We start from the raw sequence: 21472 nt of genomic DNA on the forward strand, positions 1-21472 counted from the left end.
TTCTAAATGTTGTAACATTTAGTTAAAGAGAAATGTTGAAGATAAATTGACTGATTTTGGTTTGTCTGGTGCAAATGTCGGCAGCAGCTTTTGATGTGAGGTCCCAGGTTCTATTCTCACGAGGACCACATGACCACATGATCACATGATCACATGACCACATGACCACATGATCACATGACCACATGACCACATGATCACATGACCACATGACCACATGACCACATGACCACATGACCACATGACCACATGTGATCATTTGATCATGTGATCACGTGATCACATGTGGTCATGTGGTCATGTGGTCATGTGATCATATGATCACATGACCACACGACCACACGATCACGTGATCACGTGACCACATGACCACATGTGATCACGTGATCACATGATCACATGACCACATGATCACATGATCACATGATCACATGATCACATGACCACATGACCACATGATCACATGATCACATGACCACATGACCACATGACCACATGACCACATGATCACATGACCACACGACCACATGACCACACGATCACGTGATCACGCATGATCACATGACCACATGATCACATGATCGTGGAGTCTTGCTTGACGTGTCCATAAGGTCATGAGGTCATGATGTCATGAGGTCATGAGGTCATGAGGTCATGAGGTCATGAGGTCATTTATACCACGGCCACAAACTGAGCTGCCGATCCGAAAAACCCTCTGACTGGAAATGTCTAAGACATTTGTTTAGTCCCACAAGAGTTGAGCATTTGTTTTCCCGTTGCTATGGTGATATCCACAACGTAGTATTGGTTCATAGCAGACAATCCAACATGTGACCGGTGTTTGGATACAGTTTACCATCCGACATAAAGTATTGACAGGACGGTTACTACGTCTAAACGGTGCTAGTGATAATATATTTTAAACGTGTAATAACATTGTATTGAGCAGCTTCTTGTTTTGATTGTTACGGTTCATTCTGACTTGAGTCAAGCAGAAACTCTCTGACCTTTGAGGACAACTGGAACACAACCTGAAACCTTCTGGCTGCGTCCAAGTCGAGCTACACTAACTATTCCGTACGTTTTAGTTGATTTTGAGCTTCTAGTGATACATATGTTATTTCCCTTTACACAAGAGACTGAGTCTCACATGTGTTACTGTCACTGTGTGCTCCTCATGACCATAGGTGACCATAGGTGACCATAAGTGACCATAAGTGACCATAGGTGACCATAGGTGACCATAAGTGACCATAGGTGACCATAAGTGACCATAAGTGACCATAGGTGACCATAGGTGACCATAAGTGACCATAGGTGACCATAGGTGACCATAAGTGACCATAAGTGACCATAGGTGACCATAGGTGACCATAGCATAGGTGACCATAGGTGACCATAGGTGACCATAAGTGACCATAAGTGACCATAAGTGACCATAGGTGACCATAGCATAGGTGACCATAGGTGACCATAAGTGACCATAAGTGACCATAAGTGACCATAAGTGACCATAGGTGACCATAGCATAGGTGACCATAGGTGACCATAGCATAGGTGACCATAGGTGACCATAAGTGACCATAGCATAGGTGACCATAGGTGACCATAGCATAGGTGACCATAGGTGACCATAGCATAGGTGACCATAGCATAGGTGACCATAAGTGACCATAGGTGACCATAGCATAGGTGACCATAGGTGACCATAAGTGACCATAGCATAGGTGACCATAAGTGACCATAGCATAGGTGACCATAGGTGACCATAAGTGACCATAGGTGACCATAGGTGACCATAAGTGACCATAAGTGACCATAGCATAGCATAGGTGACCATAAGTGACCATAAGTGACCATAGCATAGGTGACCATAGGTGACCATAAGTGACCATAGGTGACCATAGCATAGGTGACCATAGGTGACCATAAGTGACCATAGCATAGGTGACCATAGGTGACCATAAGTGACCATAGGTGACCATAGGTGACCATAGGTGACCCATGCACCCTTTAAGCCTCAGCAAACAGGGATTTAATCAAACAGCACATTTTCAGGATCCTGTGGTGTGTTTTTGTTAATACTTTTATTGTTGGTACATGAAGTATTCCGACACCTTTACATTTCTCACTCTTTGTTTCATTGCAGCCATTTGATCAAATCAATTTATTTCTCATGAATGCAGAACAAACAGAAATGTAGAAAGACTGAAATATCACGTGGTCATAAGTATTCAGAGCCTTTGCTGTGACACGTCACATCCTGCTCCTGATGTTCTACTTCATTAAAGTCCAGATGTGTTGAATTAAACTGATGAGACTTGATTAGGAAAGAGCTTTAATAAAGCTCACAGAGCATCAGACATGAGGACACGAGGACACGAGGACACGAGGACACGAGGACACGAGGACACGAGGACACGAGGACATGGCATGAGGACATGAGGACATGAGGACATGAGGACACGAGGACACGAGGACATGACATGAGGACATGAGGACATGAGGACACGAGGACACGGGGACACGAGGACCTGAGGACCTGAGGACATGAGGTCCAAGGAGCAGTCCAAAGAGCTCAGAGCAACAGAAATGGCCAAGGTCACAAGAGAAGTTATATATATACACATCATATATATATGTATATATAAATAATGTATATATATATATATATATATATATATATATATATATATATATATATACATATATATATATATATATATACATCATATATATATATATATATTCATATATATATATATATATATATATATATATTCATATATATATATATACATCATATATATATACATCATATATATATATATATATATATATATATATATATATATATATATATATATATACACATCATATATATATACATCATATATATACATCATATATATATATATGATGTGTATATATATATATATATATATATATATATACATCATATATATATACATATATATATACATCATATATATATGTCGGTGTAATCCCTCATTCGTCCAGGCGTGTTCCATAGTAGAAAAAGCTTCAGTTGTAGTCATCTGGACTCAGTTTGAAAAAATAGACGTTTCGACTTCATCCAAGAGTCATTGTCAATAAAAGAATTTAGATTGAGAACTCCGATATTAATACTGTTCTGTGGTAAGACCCACCCATTGGGAGGAGCCTTCCTGAAGTAGAAAGAGTTGTTTGTTTCAACAGAAACTCCCCCTTGTATCTACCGAGCCTATTCAGAATTTTAATGGCCTATTAGAATCCTCTTTGTCTTTGTGAGACCCTGGCTCAACCACCCTGAGTACCTGATTAGCATCTAAATGTCCTTTACCTTTCCAGGGGTTCAGTATACCATTATAGATAACAGGAAGATTAAACCTAAGCCCTCCATTTCTGTTTAAAGAAGGTCTTTCTTTTTTAACAAAAATAGCTTCCTTAACTCCTCTTTCAAACCATCTTTTCTCCTGCTTAAAACCTTCACCTCACCGTCTTCAAACGAGTGATTAGAGGCTTCAAGATGGAGATGCACGGCGCTCTGAGGTCCTGAACTTGTATTTCTTCTGTGCTGATAAAGCCTCTTGTGTAGAGGCTGTTTCGTCTCACCTATGTACCGTTCTTTACAGCTTTCTTCACTGCATTGGATCGAATAAACTACATTGCTCTGTTTTTGAGTCGGCAACTTGTCCTTTGGGTGAACCAGTTTTTGTCTTAAAGTGTTTCCTGGTTTAAAATAAACAGGGACTTCGTGTTGTCTAAAAATTCTCTGCAGTTTTTCCGACAGGCCAGACACATAAGGGATAGAAACACCCTTCCTTCTCTGTTCAGTTTCCCTTTTGTCCTGCTTCTTGGTTCTCTTCACTCTGTTGAGGGCCCAAGCGGGGTAACCACAGGCTGAGAGGGCATTACGGACATGTTTTTCCTCTTTCTTCTTGTCCTCTGAGCTGGTGGGCACACCTTGAGCTCTGTGTTGTAAGGTTCTGATCACTCCCAGCTTGTGCTGTAGTGGGTGGTTGGAACCAAAGAGCAGATACTGGTCCGTGTGTGTAGGTTTCCTATATACTTCTATTTGGAGTTTCCCGTCCTCTCCTCTGATCGTGGAACAATCAAGAAAGGCCAAGCGATTCTCCTTAGAGTCTTCTCTTGTAAACCTGATATGTGGGTCCACAGCATTGATGTGATCAGAGAAGGTTTCCAGCTCTTGTTCCTTGATTGTTACAAAAGTATCATCGACATAGCGAAGCCACAGTTTTGGGGCTATGCCTGAGAATGAGGACAGTGCCTTCTTCTCAAAGTGCTCCATGTACAGGTTGGCCACTATGGGAGTGACGGGCGAGCCCATGGCACAACCATGAATCTGTCTGTAAAATTGTCCCCGGAATTGAAAGTAAGTGGTGTTCAGACAGATGTCCTACAGTTTACATATGTGTTCAGGTGTCAGTTTGGTCCTTTCCTGTAGGGTGGTGTCTTCCTGCAGTCTGATCCTCACTGCTGCTACTGCATCAGAGGTCGGGATGCAGGTGAACAGGGACACAACATTATATGAAACCATGAGGTCATCTGGGTCCAGTTGGAGATGTTTCACTTTATCCACAAAGTTGTGCGTGTTTTCCACATGATGTTCCGAATTCCCCACAAGTGGAGCCAATATAGTTGTTAAATGCTTGGCCACATTGTAAGTGATGGAATCTGTGCTGCACACTATGGGTCTGAGTGGAACCTCCTTTTTGTGTATTTTTGGAAGGCCATAAATGCAAGGCATGGCTTCACCAGGATACAGTCTGTAATACAGAGGCCGGTCTATCGCTTCCTCTTTTTCCAGCCTTTGTAAACAGTCTATCACTTTCTTCTTGTAGCCACTGGTCGGATCTCTTTTCAAGCGCTCGTATGTGGTCGTGTCCTCGAGGAGGGTGTGGACTTTGGCTTCGTAATCAGCTGCGTTGAGAATCACAGTGCAACGTCCCTTGTCTGCTGGGAGGATGTTGATGCTATGATCTTTTTCCAGTGCTGAAAGTGCTTTTCTCTCTTCAGATGTGATATTTGAAGGACGTGGTTTGGCACTCTTCAGGGTCGCTGTGACACGTAGCCTCAGGTCTGCAGCCTCCGATTCAGTCATTTTGTTGTTTCTAATTGCAGTTTCAGTGGCTGTGATGTAGTCCTCTGTAGGGATGTGTTTAGAGGTGACAGAAAAGTTGAGCCCTTTAGAGAGCACCTCCTTTTCTGCCTGTGTCAGAACACGATCTGATAGGTTCTTAATCCAATTGTTTTTGCTGGTCGCTAATTTGTCAGTCTCAGTCCTAATGTCTAGCTCGACCTCACCTGCATTCTTTTTGTTCAAAAGAATGTTGAACTTCTTGATTTGGCGTTCTTTGCTCTTCCTGTGCTGTGCTTCTTGTGCTGTCTGTGTAAAATCCAGCACTCTTTTGAAAGCTTCTTCAGGGAGTATGCTGGTTAATTTCTCCTGTAAAGTTCCTGTTCTGTCTTTCAATTTATCAATTCTGACGTTGTTTTCCTGGATCCTTTCACTGAGCATCTGCAAAAGGCTCCTTCTCCAAATCTTCTCTGCTTTGTGTCCTCTGACCGGTGATTTGATCTGCAGGCTCTTCGGGATCATGTTGTTCTGTCAAGTGATTCCTGTTGTCTGCTAGTTTCCTGGCTACAGATTCGAGTTCCCGAACTAAATCCAAGGTTTTAGGCCCAAAATTCTTGGAAATATGTCGGTGTAATCCCTCATTCGTCCAGGCGTGTTCCATAGTAGAAAAAGCTTCAGTTGTAGTCATCTGGACTCAGTTTGAAAAAATAGACGTTTCGACTCTCATCCAAGAGTCATTGTCAATAAAAGAATTTAGATCGAGAACTCCGATATTAATACTGTTCTGTGGTAAGACCCACCCATTGGGAGGAGCCTTCCTGAAGTAGAAAGAGTTGTTTGTTTCAACAGAAACTCCCCCCTTGTATCTACCGAGCCTATTCAGAATTTTAATGGCCTATTAGAATCCTCTTTGTCTTTGTGAGTGAAGAAAGCTGTAAAGAACGGTACATAGGTGAGACAAAACAGCCTCTACACAAGAGGCTTTATCAGCACAGAAGAAATACAAGTTCAGGACCTCAGAGCGCCGTGCATCTCCATCTTGAAGCCTCTAATCACTCTTTTGAAGACGGTGAGGTGAAGGTTTTAAGCAGGAGAAAAGATGGTTTGAAAGAGGAGTCAAGGAAGCTATTTTTGTTAAAAAAGAAAGACCTTCTTTAAACAGAAATGGAGGGCTTAGGTTTAATCTTCCTGTTATCTATAATGGTATACTGAACCCCTGGAAAGGTAGAGGACCAGGACCAGGGCATTTAGATGCTAATCAGGTACTCAGGGTGGTTGAGCCAGGGTCTCACAAAGACAAAGAGGATTCTAATAGGCCATTAAAATTCTGAATAGGCTCGGTAGATACAAGGGGGAGTTTCTGTTGAAACAAACAACTCTTTCTACTTCAGGAAGGCTCCTCCCAATGGGTGGGTCTTACCACAGAACAGTATTAATATCGGAGTTCTCGATCTAAATTCTTTTATTGACAATGACTCTTGGATGAGAGTCGAAACGTCTATTTTTTCAAACTGAGTCCAGATGACTACAACTGAAGCTTTTTCTACTATACATCATATATATATATATATATATATATATATATATATATATACATCATATATATATATATATATATATATATATATATATATGGGGTAACTCATACAGAGTTCCCCTCCAGGGCTTTCTCTTGCACTTCACCCAGACACGCCCCTCCAGCCTCAGACTCACATGTCTCTGCAGAAGTCATGTGTCTGACCCATGTGTCCTGCACTTATCAAGGTCAGACCAAGGTCAAAAAGGAGACGACCTCATGACCCAGTTTAAAGTGTGTAAACTGGGACAATGGAAAATCACTTCTGCATCTTTTTTGTGCCGTAAACATGAGTTTCTTCAGGATCAGGTTCTTCGTCTCGTCCTTTGAGAGAATAAAGTAAATGAATGAGACGAGCAGCTGGGAATGTCCCGCAGGACAAACCACAGCTCAGCCACTATCATTACACAGGGAGACTGTCCTGGGACCGCAGAGCGTCTCATGTTTTCACTCGCAAACACTGAGTGGCAGAGTGGTTAGCACTGGGGTGGTTATCAGGGAGAGGGTGTGGTTATCAGGGAGAGGGTGTGGTTATCAGGGAGGGGGTGTGGTTATCAGGGAGGGGGTGTGGTTATCAGGGAGGGGGTGTGGTTATCAGGGAGGGGGTGTGGTTATCAGGGAGGGGGTGTGGTTATCAGGGAGGGGGTGTGGTTACTAGGGAGGGGGTGTGGTTATCAGGGAGGGGGTGTGGTTATCAGGGAGGGGGTGTGGTTACCAGGGAGGGGGTGTGGTTACCAGGGAGGGGGTGTGGTTATCAGGGAGGGGGTGTGGTTATCAGGGAGGGGGTGTGGTTATCAGGGAGGGGGTGTGGTTATCAGGGAGGGGGTGTGGTCTAGGGCTTCAGGTATACACCACGTTCTGCAGCGACGCTCACAAAGAACTGCAGAACTGAGCAAAGAGCACAACGTGTGTCCAATACAAACTGAATATATTGAAGACTAGACCACAGACTCTGGACCAGGACTAGACCACAGACTCTGGACCAGGACTAGACCACAGACTCTGGACCAGGACTAGGCCACAGACTCTGGACCAGGACTAGGCCACAGAATCTGGACCAGGACTAGACCACAGACTCTGGACCAGGACCAGACCACAGACTCTGGACCAGGACTAGACCACATACTCTGGACCAGGACTAGGCCACAGAATCTGGACCAGGACTAGACCACAGAATCTGGACCAGGACTAGACCACATACTCTGGACCAGGACTAGACCACAGACTCTGGACCAGGACCAGACCACAGACTCTGGACCAGGATTATAAGGTCTTAAATATAAGTAATAATGGACAAACTCGGCTTTAATCATTGTAGTCCGGCCCACGGCCCATTTTAGTGGTCGGACCATTTTGCTGCTGTATAAGTTAGACCAGTAATGACACGTTTGCTTCATTGTAATGTGGTCCATTCTGCCATGATGAGCCGGATGCTTCGTGGGCATGAATGCTGTCCAGTGCCATTACCTGTTGTGCTCACATTCCGACCCTCACCTGGGGTCATGAGCTTTGGGTAATGACTGAAAGGACACGATGACGGTGAAATGAGCCTCGTCCTCGAGAGATGAGCCCAGTTACACGGGAGGAGCTCGGAGTTCATCCTAGACAAAGCCTGGCATGTCCCATCGGGAAGAGGCCCCAAGGAAGACCCAGGACACCCTGGAGTGACCATGTCTCTCGACTGGCCTGGGAACACCTCAGGGCCCACCTGGAAGACCTGAAAGAAGTGTCTGGGGTAAAGGAAGTCTGGGAGTTCCAGGTTTAGACTGCTGCCCCCGTGACCCAGCCCTGGATTAGCATAAGAAGATGGATGTTCTCTGTCATATTCTGTTTTATATTTTGTTTTTAAAATGTAAAAACTGCAAAAAGAAAATAAATCCTGGGGCGTGAGGCGAGAGTGCAGGAAAGTTCTGGTGTCCTTTTCTTTGTACACCGCCTTGGAAAAGCACAATGTCAGCTGATCTAAGAAGCAAAGCTGGGTTGGGTCTGGTTAATACCTGGGAGAACACTGGATCCGCTCACGATAATGTTGTGTTTGGAGATGACTCGCTCACAGCCACAGCAGCGAACAAACGGCTGAAATGGACAAATGAGCAGATTGTCCGAGTTCTTGTGGAATGTGGACAGCTGGCAGAGGAGTCGCTGGAGCCGTGTCTGTGAGAACCTGCTTTATCCCAGAGTTTAGTCCCACCACGGAGAGCTCCCCGGAGACCCCACTCTTCAGCTGTTCTGAGACACTGCCACTTCTCACTCTCCCCCATCCACACACACTTTCCCACATGTCTGCAGGACGAGCAGGGAACAACCGTGAAATGTTCTGGAAGACTTCAGATCTCTTGTCTGATGGGACAGAAGATAGAACATCCAGTGCCTGGGTGGAGTAGACTGCAGTGTCCAGAGGGCCAGAGGTGGACCAGCAGGAGCTCTACTCATTAGAGCTGTAACTAATGATTATTTTAGTAGTTGTCAATACAGAGATCGCGAACAAACTGTATTATTGAGCAAAATCTGAAATTGTTTATTCTTTTTGGACATTTCCATTCAATGCTCTAACTGTCTTTGTTCTTAAAGGTCTTTTCATATGTATCGTCCAGTTAACGATTGTACAAATTTGACAATCATAATTAGTCGATTAATCTCGTTGCAGCCCGACTCCTCATAACCATGTGCTCTTGTGTTCTGTTCTCTTCCTTCTCCCTTATCTATGCTTAAGCTTTACATTCCTCTTCCTATGGAAACATTTTCTATTTTTGGACTAAAGCCCTAATAATTTGCGAAACGGAAATTCTGATCCCAATAGTTCTTTGTGTGTTGTGCCACAATGACTCACTCTAACAAGAGGCCCGAGCAGTGCTGGGAGGAGGGGCGGTGCTTTGGATGGGCCGTGGGCAGCAGAGGGAGGGTCCGTGTGTTCCTGTCCCATCTGCTGTGGACCCTGGAGTTAGTGTTGGTCAGTGCGTTCTGAGCTAGCAGGTGTGGGACAACTGTAGCCAGGATGAGGCGGTCTTCTTTGGTGCTTGTGCTCTTGTGTGCGGGGGGTCTGGAGGGATGGTTCTGGGAAACTTATCGGGAGCCCCCCAAGGAGACCAGCCCTGGGATCGGGACCACCCCTGCTCCCTCTAAGAACCTGGAGAACCACAGCCTCACCGGGGTGGGGAAGGAGATCCTAAACGTGGCCACTGGAATCAGTAAGTCTGTACAGGAGTGGGACCAAAACACGTCCTTGACACCCACCCCGACCACAGGCGCTACTGACGAAACTCTGATGGAGGACCCCGCTACTGCTAACACGACGGGTAATCCTGACGGGGGCTGCAGTGGTGGGAGGGGGGCGGACGGGGCGAGCGGGTGCAGGGGGTCATCGTGTCTCCCCGTGCCCTCTGATTGGCCACTGTGTGCTGGCAAACGTCCGGCATTTTTTAGCCTTCCCAACTCTCTGAATCACACCTCAACGGAGGAGGTGGGCGCGGTGCTTCGGCAGTGGGCGGGGCTGGTGCAGACAGGTTGCCATAGCGGCGCGGAGGTGTTCCTGTGCCGGCTGCTGGTGCCCACGTGCCCCCCGCCCGCTGCCCCTCTGCCCCTGCCCTGCCCCGGCTTCTGCTATGGGCTGCAAGACAGATGCTGGGAGGCGCTGCAGGAGGACGCGCTGCCCCTGGACTGTGATCTGCTGCCCCGCTCTGAGCACTGTGTGTCGGTTAGATTCTACAAAGGTAACAGGGTTTGAATGTATGGCGGCGCATACATTCACAACCTCGCGTGGCCTCAAAGGCGCCTGCATGCGTGTCCTGCATGCGTGTCCTGCATGCGTGTCCTGCATGCGTGTCCTGCATGCGTGTCCTGCATGCGTGTCCTGCATGCGTGTCCTGCATGCGTGTCCACTGTCCCACCGCGTGCTCTGTATTTAACCAAACCTGTCCTTGTGCTTGAGCTACATAATGTTTTCACTTCACGTCGCAGCAGCTTGACTTTTCCCTGGAATGTTCCACAATATGGTGTTGATTTTGAATGTTATGTTGTTGTATGTCACTCTAGGCATAGCAATAACATCACCATGGAGACAAGTAGATAGAAGGACTTTTTAGTGATGGTGCTCATCTTAGGACTGAATGTTTGGAGTTTTATATCTGCATAAATAACTCGGATGAAATCATTTTCTCATAAATACAAAACATTGGCGGGTTTAGGACTGTACGCCATAAAGGAGTAGATTTCATTTTTGGGTTTTAGCTTTCCGTTTAAAGGTGATATTTGAGGACTTTTGCCCATTAAAAATATCTAATATTGCTAAATTCTATTGCAACAATGCTGGATTTCCATAACATGACAGATTGTAAACTGCAGTGATGAAAACTTGGCATGTGATGGTCTCTATATCAGGTTCACAGTCTTATCGTGTGGACTAAACATGTCCCAGAGCATGTGAGCGTGTTCCTTCACCGCTCGTGTCCATGTGGGGAACATCACGTCCACTCCCACACCGTCCTGCAATCCTGCGGGACAGCTCCGATACTTCTCTATGTTCCATATGCGTTTGGATAACCGTGAGGTCAGAATTATGCAAGCGCTGTCCAGAGTTACACGCTCCATCTGCACACTAACTGCCCATCGTGACAATCATATAGAGAGGAGGGGCCGTGCTGGAGGGGGCGGGGCGTGAGACAGGGGAGCTCTTGGATTCAAAAGTGAAGGTGGAGTTTAAATGTTACGATAATGTGATATCTCTCTCTTTGGTGCGGTCAGGAGACAAAATGATGTGTTTTGTTTGTAATGAAAGTCCAGTCCCACTGAATGTGCCCAACATACTAACCCATTTAACCCTTTTTAAGTTAAAGATGCACGATGTCACTTCTCTGGTGGACAGTCCTCCACATGCTTGTCTCCCTGTACAAGTCAAGGCTTTTACTTTGCTTGGAATGTTCCGGGATACAACTGTTATGGCTAAGGACGTTTTTCAATGTGTTTTTGGACAATGAAAAGCATTGAGTGAATGTATTTTGGTGCCTGAAGGCTTCAGTGTGGGATTTGAACTCACGGCACTGCAGGCATATTGGAGCACGGCATATGTGCTGTGCCATAACCACTCGACCACCGGGCAGCGCTGAACGAATCCATTTCATATACTTCTTATACCACCTCACTGTGCACCTTGCATTATAACTGTGTATTTGTCCAGAATAATATCTCTATATTTGTATACAGGTTCTCTATCGTTTGAAACCCAGCAATAATTAACAAAATAGATTTCGGATTGTTGTGGTGAAGAATGAGAGACAAAGCTCTCAATTTACATCCCTGACCTCACCTATGGTCATGAGCTTTGGGCATACAAGTGGTCGAAATGAGTTTCCTCCGCCGGGTGGCTGGGCGCTCCCTTAGAGATAAGGGGAGGAGCTCGGCCACACTGGGGGAGCTCGGAGTAGAGCCGCTGCTCCTCCAGCTGAGGTGGCTCTGGCAGGAAGTGTCTGGGGAGGGGGCAGTCTGGGAGTCCCTGCTTAGTCCTCCCCCTGCTCCTCCCCCTGCTCCTCCTCCTGCTCCTCCCCCTGCTCCTCCTCCTGCTCCTCCCCCTGCGCCTCCTCCTGCTCCTCCCCCTGCTCCTCCTCCTGCTCCTCCCCCTGCTCCTCCTCCTGCTCCTCCCCCTGCTCCTGCTCCTCCTCCTGCTCCTCCCCCTGCTCCTCCCCCTGGTCCTCCCCCTGCTCCTCCTCCTGCTCCTCCCCCTGCGCCTCTTCCTGCTCCTCCCCCTGCTCCTCCCCCTGCTCCTCCCCCTGCTCCTCCTCCTGCTCCTCCCCCTGCTCCTCCCCCTGCTCCTCCTCCTGCTCCTCCCCCTGCTCCTCCTCCTCCTCCTGCTCCTCCCCCTGCTCCTCCTCCTGCTCCTCCCCCTGCTCCTCCCCCTGCTCCTCCCCCTGCTCCTCCCCCTGCTCCTCCCCCTGCTCCTCCCCCTGCTCCTCCTCCTGCTCCTCCCCCTGCTCCTCCTCCTCCCCCTGCTCCTCCTCCTGCTCCTCCCCCTGCTCCTCCTCCTCCCCCTGCTCCTCCCCCTGCTCCTCCCCCTGCTCCTCCCCCTGCTCCTCCCCCTGCTCCTCCCCCTGCTCCTCCTCCTGCTCCTCCCCCTGCTCCTCCTCCTCCCCCTGCTCCTCCCCCTGCTCCTCCCCCTGCTCCTCCTCCTGCTCCTCCCCCTGCTCCTCCTCCTCCCCCTGCTCCTCCTCCTGCTCCTCCCCCTGCTCCTCCTCCTGCTCCTCCCCCTGCTCCTCCTCCTCCCCCTGCTCCTCCTCCTCCCCCTGCTCCTCCTCCTGCTCCTCCTCCTGCTCCTCCCCCTGCTCCTCCTCCTGCTCCTCCCCCTGCTCCTCCTCCTCCTCCTGCTCCTCCCCCTGCTCCTCCTCCTGCTCCTCCCCCTGCTCCTCCCCCTGCTCCTCCTCCTGCTCCTCCCCCTGCTCCTCCTCCTCCCCCTGCTCCTCCTCCTGCTCCTCCCCCTGCTCCTCCTCCTCCCCCTGCTCCTCCTCCTGCTCCTCCCCCTGCTCCTCCCCCTGCTCCTCCTCCTGCTCCTCCCCCTGGATCATTTACTCTTTATCTTTGTTTTGTTGCGATATCAAGTAATAGTTTGGCATTTCACATACTTCCATTTCTAAGAGCGTTTCCCAGCGTTCCCGTGGCGATGGGCCGCTGGAGAATGTGAGGGACAAAGCTCTGGTCTGTGACGCTGGAAAGAGTGGGACAAACATACTGGGATTATCTGCTTTAGGGCCGAAGGCGTCGGACAGCGGAGCCTTGTGGGCCGGGCGACAGGCGGTCTGTGCCAGGGGTCAGAGGTCAGACCGGGAGGCCTCCCACCACTGACCTCTTCTGCGCTTCTCCCAGTATCATCTGGGTAACAATTTGTCGTGACGATTTGAGTCGGATTAAAGGAGAAGTTGTGTCTGACGTAATTCTGTCGTAAACCGCAATATTGACCTGAAACCGCTCAGCGCCCATCGACTTCCTGTTCAAAACTGCCCCGCCCTTTCATGGAGACATTGGACACGAGCAGCGGTTTTTAAGTCACATGTTTTTTTGTTTCATAAAAATAGCTACGTGACGTTTTAGAACCGTACAAGTATCAGCCAGGGTTAGAGTAAACTAATGATGAGTAAAGCTGATGTAGCAGAGTGTGTCCGCTCTGAGGCCGTGAAGATGGGGATTTCCATAAGACTGCCTTTGTCCCTGGGAAAGTCGTCATTCATCAAGTGCATGTGTCATATCCAGCTCTGGGGACGCCTGTGTCCCCGTGTCTGCTCCGTCCTGTCCCTCATGTCTTACTTTCCCACACACTGCTGCTCTTCTGCTTCCTCTGCCACACAAAGCTCCAGTGGGAGGCAACAGAGCCAAAAATCACGGGCGTGCGGATGAGGGAGGGGCTGCTTTACTAGAACTTGTATTATTTGTGGTTAAGTGCGGTGCTAACAGAGTGTAAAGATGTGATCGTGTTTCCACAACATCAATATCACACTATGTATTTAAACCTATCGTGTTTTTGCAAGATAAATGACGACATGCTCAGATCATGTTGGATCCTGTCATAGTATTTGACATTGGAAAAATGTGGTCATCTAGTATCGGGCTGTGATCTGTGGTTTGATCCCAGCTTTATTCAGTCCACTTCACCCAGATATGAATGTGGTGGTCAGGAGGGCCCATGGCACCGATTGGCAGCCTTGCTTCCTTCAGTCTGCCCCAGGGCAGCTTGGCTACAGAAGCAGCTCTGAGTGTGGAGGGAATGAATAATGCCATTTAAAGTGGCTTTGGGCGTCTGAAAAAGCATCAAGACAAACGCAGTATAATTCATGTTGATCAGGGTTTGACACAAGGCGTGTTCCTCTCACGATGACGCCGAGACCTCTGCTGGAGGTCAGGTTCAAATCCCTGCTATTGTTGTCTTAAAGAATGGCATAGGAATGGTAGTTTTTCATAAAGTGTTTGTCCATGAACCTGAGGGGGCAGTGATGAACCTGAGGGGGCAGTGATGAACCTGAGGGGGGCAGTGATGAACCTGAGGGAGGCAGTGATGACCCTGAAGGAGGCAGTGATGAACCTGAAGGAGGCAGTGATGAACCTGAAGGGGGCAGTGATGAACCTGAGGGGGCAGTGATGAACCTGAGGGGGCAGTGATGAACCTGAGGGAGGCAGTGATGAACCTGAGGGAGGCAGTGATGAACCTGAGGGGGGCAGTGATGAACCTGAGGGGGCAGTGATGAACCTGAGGGAGGCAGTGATGAACCTGAGGGGGCAGTGATGAATCTGAGGGGGCAGTGATGAACCTGAGGGGGCAGTGATGAACCTGAGGGAGGCAGTGATGAACCTGAGGGGGCAGTGATGAACCTGAGGGGGCAGTGATGAACCTGAGGGGGCAGTGATGAACCTGAGGGGGGCAGTGATGACCCTGAGGGGGCAGTGATGAACCTGAGGGGGCAGTGATGAACCTGAAGGGGGCAGTGATGAACCTGAGGGAGGCAGTGATGAACCTGAAGGGGGCAGTGATGAACCTGAAGGGGGCAGTGATGAACCTGAGGGGGGCAGTGATGAACCTGAGGGGGGCAGTGATGAACCTGAAGGGGGCAGTGATGAACCTGAGGGGGCAGTGATGAATCTGAGGGGGCAGTGATGAACCTGAAGGGGGCAGTGATGAACCTGAGGGAGGCAGTGATGAACCTGAAGGGGGCAGTGATGAACCTGAGGGGGCAGTGATGAACCTGAAGGGGGCAGTGATGAACCTGAGGGGGGCAGTGATGAACCTGAGGGGGGCAGTGATGAACCTGAGGGGGCAGTGATGAACCTGAGGGAGGCAGTGATGGACCTGAGGGGGCAGTGATGAACCTGAAGGGGGCAGTGATGAACCTGAGGGGGCAGTGATGAACCTGAGGGGGGCAGTGATGAACCTGAGGGAGGCAGTGATGACCCTGAAGGAGGCAGTGATGAACCTGAGGGGGGCAGTAATGACCCTGAGGGGGCAGTGATGAACCTGAGGGGGGCAGTGATGACCCTGAGGGGGGCAGTGATGAACCTGAGGGGGCAGTGATGACCCTGAAGGAGGCAGTGATGAACCTGAGGGGGGCAGTAATGACCCTGAGGGGGCAGTGATGAACCTGAGGGGGGCAGTGATGACCCTGAGGGGGGCAGTGATGAACCTGAGGGGGCAGTGATGAACCTGAGGGGGGCAGTGATGACCCTGAGGGGGGCAGTGATGAACCTGAGGGGGGCAGTGATGAACCTGAGGGGGCAGTGATGAACCTGAGGGGGGCAGTGATGAACCTGAGGGGGGCAGTGATGAACCTGAAGGGGCAGTGATGACCCTGAGGGGGCAGTGATAAACCTGAGGGGGGCAGTGATGAACCTGAAGGGGGCAGTGATGAACCTGAAGGGGGCAGTGATGAACCTGAGGGGGGCAGTGATGAACCTGAAGGGGGCAGTGATGAACCTGAGGGAGGCAGTGATGACCCTGAAGGGGGCAGTGATGAACCTGAGGGGGCCAGTGATGAACCTGAGGGGGGCAGTGATGACCCTGAAGGGGGCAGTGATGAACCTGAGGGGGGCAGTGATGACCCTGAAGGGGGCAGTGATGAACGGCAGTGATGAATCTGAGGGGGCAGTGATGAACCTGAGGGGGGCAGTGATGAACCTGAGGGAGGCAGTGATGACCCTGAAGGGGGCAGTGATGAACCTGAGGGGGGCAGTGATGAACCTGAGGGGGGCAGTGATGACCCTGAAGGGGGCAGTGATGAACGGCAGTGATGAACCTGAGGGGGCAGTGATGAACCTGAGGGGGCAGTGATGAACCTGAGGGGGGCAGTGATGAACCTGAGGGGGCAGTGATGACCCTGAGGGGGCAGTGATGAACCTGAAGGGGCAGTGATGACCCTGAGGGGGCAGTGATGAACTTGAGGGAGGCAGTGATGAACCTGAAGGGGGCAGTGATGAACCTGAGGGGGCAGTGATGAACCTGAGGGGGCAGTGATGAACCTGAAGGGGGCAGTGATGAACCTGAGGGGGCAGTGATGAACCTGAGGGGGGCAGTGATGAACCTGAGGGGGCAGTGATGAACCTGAGGGGGGCAGTGATGAACCTGAGGGGGCAGTGATGAACCTGAGGGAGGCAGTGATGAACCTGAAGGGGGCAGTGATGAACCTGAGGGGGGCAGTGATGAACCTGAGGGGGGCAGTGATGAACCTGAAGGGGCAGTGATGACCCTGAGGGGGCAGTGATGAACCTGAGGGGGACAGTGATGAACCTGAGGGAGGCAGTGATGAACCTGAAGGGGGCAGTGATGAACCTGAGGGGGCAGTGATGAACCTGAGGGGGCAGTGATGAACCTGAAGGGGCAGTGATGAACCTGAGGGGGCAGTGATGAACCTGAGGGGGCAGTGATGAACCTGAGGGGGGCAGTGATGAACCTGAGGGGGGCAGTGATGAACCTGAGGGGGCAGTGATGAACCTGAAGGGGGCAGTGATGAACCTGAGGGGGCAGTGATGAACCTGAAGGGGGCAGTGATGAACCTGAGGGGGCAGTGATGAACCTGAGGGAGGCAGTGATGAACCTGAGGGGGCAGTGATGAACCTGAAGGGGGCAGTGATGAACCTGAGGGGGCAGTGATAAACCTGAGGGGGCAGTGATGAACCTGAGGGGGGCAGTGATGAACCTGAGGGAGGCAGTGATGACCCTGAGGGGGCAGTGATGACCCTGAAGGGGGCAGTGATGAACCTGAGGGGGGGCAGTGATGAACCTGAGGGGGGCAGTGATGAACCTGAGGGGGCAGTGATGACCCTGAAGGAGGCAGTGATGAACCTGAGGGGGGCAGTGATGACCCTGAGGGGGGCAGTGATGAACCTGAGGGGGCAGTGATGAACCTGAGGGGGGCAGTGATGACCCTGAGGGGGCAGTGATGAACCTGAGGGGGGCAGTGATGAACCTGAGGGGGGCAGTGATGAACCTGAGGGGGGCAGTGATGAACCTGAGGGGGCAGTGATGAACCTGAGGGGGGCAGTGATGAACCTGAAGGGGCAGTGATGACCCTGAGGGGGGCAGTGATGAACCTGAAGGGGGCAGTGATGAACCTGAAGGGGGCAGTGATGAACCTGAGGGAGGCAGTGATGACCCTGAAGGGGGCAGTGATGAACCTGAGGGGGCCAGTGATGAACCTGAGGGGGCAGTGATGAACCTGAAGGGGGCAGTGATGAACCTGAAGGGGGCAGTGATGAACCTGAGGGGGCAGTGATGAACCTGAGGGAGGCAGTGATGAACCTGAGGGGGCAGTGATGAACCTGAGGGGGCAGTGATAAACCTGAGGGGGCAGTGATGAACCTGAGGGGGGCAGTGATGAACCTGAGGGAGGCAGTGATGACCCTGAGGGGGCAGTGATGACCCTGAAGGGGGCAGTGATGAACCTGAGGGGGGCAGTGATGAACCTGAGGGGGGCAGTGATGAACCTGAGGGGGCACTGATGAACCTGAGGGGGCAGTGATGACCCTGAAGGAGGCAGTGATGAACCTGAGGGGGGCAGTGATGACCCTGAGGGGGGCAGTGATGAACCTGAGGGGGCAGTGATGAACCTGAGGGGGGCAGTGATGACCCTGAGGGGGCAGTGATGAACCTGAGGGGGGCAGTGATGAACCTGAGGGGGCAGTGATGAACCTGAGGGGGCAGTGATGAACCTGAGGGGGGCAGTGATGAACCTGAGGGGGCAGTGATGAACCTGAGGGAGGCAGTGATGAACCTGAGGGGGGCAGTGATGAACCTGAAGGGGCAGTGATGACCCTGAGGGGGGCAGTGATGAACCTGAAGGGGGCAGTGATGAACCTGAGGGGGGCAGTGATGAACCTGAAGGGGGCAGTGATGAACCTGAAGGGGGCAGTGATGAACCTGAAGGGGGCAGTGATGAACCTGAGGGGGCCAGTGATGAACCTGAGGGGGGCAGTGATGAACCTGAAGGGGGCAGTGATGACCCTGAAGGGGGCAGTGATGAACCTGAGAGGGGCAGTGATGACCCTGAAGGGGGCAGTGATGAACGGCAGTGATGAATCTGAGGGGGCAGTGATGAACCTGAGGGGGGCAGTGATGAACCTGAGGGAGGCAGTGATGACCCTGAAGGGGGCAGTGATGAACCTGAGGGGGGCAGTGATGAACCTGAGGGGGGCAGTGATGAACCTGAGGGGGCAGTGATGAACCTGAGGGGGGCAGTGATGAACCTGAGGGAGGCAGTGATGAACCTGAAGGGGGCAGTGATGAACCTGAGGGGGGCAGTGATGAACCTGAGGGGGCAGTGATGAACCTGAAGGGGCAGTGATGACCCTGAGGGGGCAGTGATGAACCTGAGGGGGACAGTGATGAACCTGAGGGAGGCAGTGATGAACCTGAAGGGGGCAGTGATGAACCTGAGGGGGCAGTGATGAACCTGAGGGGGCAGTGATGAACCTGAAGGGGCAGTGATGAACCTGAGGGGGCAGTGATGAACCTGAGGGAGGCAGTGATGACCCTGAAGGAGGCAGTGATGAACCTGAGGGGGGCAGTAATGACCCTGAGGGGGCAGTGATGAACCTGAGGGGGGCAGTGATGACCCTGAGGGGGGCAGTGATGAACCTGAGGGGGCAGTGATGACCCTGAAGGAGGCAGTGATGAACCTGAGGGGGGCAGTAATGACCCTGAGGGGGCAGTGATGAACCTGAGGGGGGCAGTGATGACCCTGAGGGGGGCAGTGATGAACCTGAGGGGGCAGTGATGAACCTGAGGGGGGCAGTGATGACCCTGAGGGGGGCAGTGATGAACCTGAGGGGGGCAGTGATGAACCTGAGGGGGCAGTGATGAACCTGAGGGGGGCAGTGATGAACCTGAGGGGGGCAGTGATGAACCTGAAGGGGCAGTGATGACCCTGAGGGGGCAGTGATAAACCTGAGGGGGGCAGTGATGAACCTGAAGGGGGCAGTGATGAACCTGAAGGGGGCAGTGATGAACCTGAGGGGGGCAGTGATGAACCTGAAGGGGGCAGTGATGAACCTGAGGGAGGCAGTGATGACCCTGAAGGGGGCAGTGATGAACCTGAGGGGGCCAGTGATGAACCTGAGGGGGGCAGTGATGACCCTGAAGGGGGCAGTGATGAACCTGAGGGGGGCAGTGATGACCCTGAAGGGGGCAGTGATGAACGGCAGTGATGAATCTGAGGGGGCAGTGATGAACCTGAGGGGGGCAGTGATGAACCTGAGGGAGGCAGTGATGACCCTGAAGGGGGCAGTGATGAACCTGAGGGGGGCAGTGATGAACCTGAGGGGGGCAGTGATGACCCTGAAGGGGGCAGTGATGAACGGCAGTGATGAACCTGAGGGGGCAGTGATGAACCTGAGGGGGCAGTGATGAACCTGAGGGGGGCAGTGATGAACCTGAGGGGGCAGTGATGACCCTGAGGGGGCAGTGATGAACCTGAAGGGGCAGTGATGACCCTGAGGGGGCAGTGATGAACTTGAGGGAGGCAGTGATGAACCTGAAGGGGGCAGTGATGAACCTGAGGGGGCAGTGATGAACCTGAGGGGGCAGTGATGAACCTGAAGGGGGCAGTGATGAACCTGAGGGGGCAGTGATGAACCTGAGGGGGGCAGTGATGAACCTGAGGGGGGCAGTGATGAACCTGAGGGGGCAGTGATGAACCTGAGGGGGGCAGTGATGAACCTGAGGGGGCAGTGATGAACCTGAGGGAGGCAGTGATGAACCTGAAGGGGGCAGTGATGAACCTGAGGGGGGCAGTGATGAACCTGAAGGGGCAGTGATGACCCTGAGGGGGCAGTGATGAACCTGAGGGGGACAGTGATGAACCTGAGGGAGGCAGTGATGAACCTGAAGGGGGCAGTGATGAACCTGAGGGGGCAGTGATGAACCTGAGGGGGCAGTGATGAACCTGAAGGGGCAGTGATGAACCTGAGGGGGCAGTGATGAACCTGAGGGGGCAGTGATGAACCTGAGGGGGGCAGTGATGAACCTGAGGGGGGCAGTGATGAACCTGAGGGGGCAGTGATGAACCTGAAGGGGGCAGTGATGAACCTGAGGGGGCAGTGATGAACCTGAAGGGGGCAGTGATGAACCTGAAGGGGGCAGTGATGAACCTGAGGGGGCAGTGATGAACCTGAGGGAGGCAGTGATGAACCTGAGGGGGCAGTGATGAACCTGAAGGGGGCAGTGATGAACCTGAGGGGGCAGTGATAAACCTGAGGGGGCAGTGATGAACCTGAGGGGGGCAGTGATGAACCTGAGGGAGGCAGTGATGACCCTGAGGGGGCAGTGATGACCCTGAAGGGGGCAGTGATGAACCTGAGGGGGGCAGTGATGAACCTGAGGGGGGCAGTGATGAACCTGAGGGGGCACTGATGAACCTGAGGGGGCAGTGATGACCCTGAAGGAGGCAGTGATGAACCTGAGGGGGGCAGTGATGACCCTGAGGGGGGCAGTGATGAACCTGAGGGGGCAGTGATGAACCTGAGGGGGGCAGTGATGACCCTGAGGGGGCAGTGATGAACCTGAGGGGGGCAGTGATGAACCTGAGGGGGCAGTGATGAACCTGAGGGGGGCAGTGATGAACCTGAGGGGGCAGTGATGAACCTGAGGGGGGCAGTGATGAACCTGAAGGGGCAGTGATGACCCTGAGGGGGGCAGTGATGAACCTGAAGGGGGCAGTGATGAACCTGAAGGGGGCAGTGATGAACCTGAGGGAGGCAGTGATGACCCTGAAGGGGGCAGTGATGAACCTGAGGGGGCCAGTGATGAACCTGAGGGGGCAGTGATGAACCTGAAG

At 51.6% G+C, this 21472-nt stretch overlaps 1 protein-coding gene across 1 annotated transcript in view; it reads left to right on the top strand.

The window, feature by feature from the left end:
* Positions 1-9619: 9619 nt before the first annotated feature.
* LOC140362409 (uncharacterized) overlaps positions 9620-21472 on the top strand; it is a 67170-nt gene continuing 55317 nt past the window's right edge. Inside the window, exon 1 of the mRNA XM_072448517.1 lies at positions 9620-9865. Within this exon, the coding sequence (XP_072304618.1) occupies positions 9673-9865 (193 nt within the window). The 5' untranslated portion in view covers positions 9620-9672. The remainder of the gene's footprint in view (positions 9866-21472) is intronic.

This window comes from Eucyclogobius newberryi, unplaced genomic scaffold (assembly GCF_026437365.1).
Source record: "Eucyclogobius newberryi isolate DKJ021-1_F unplaced genomic scaffold, fEucNew1.0.hap1 SCAF_1, whole genome shotgun sequence".
NCBI lineage: Eukaryota > Metazoa > Chordata > Actinopteri > Gobiiformes > Gobiidae > Eucyclogobius > Eucyclogobius newberryi.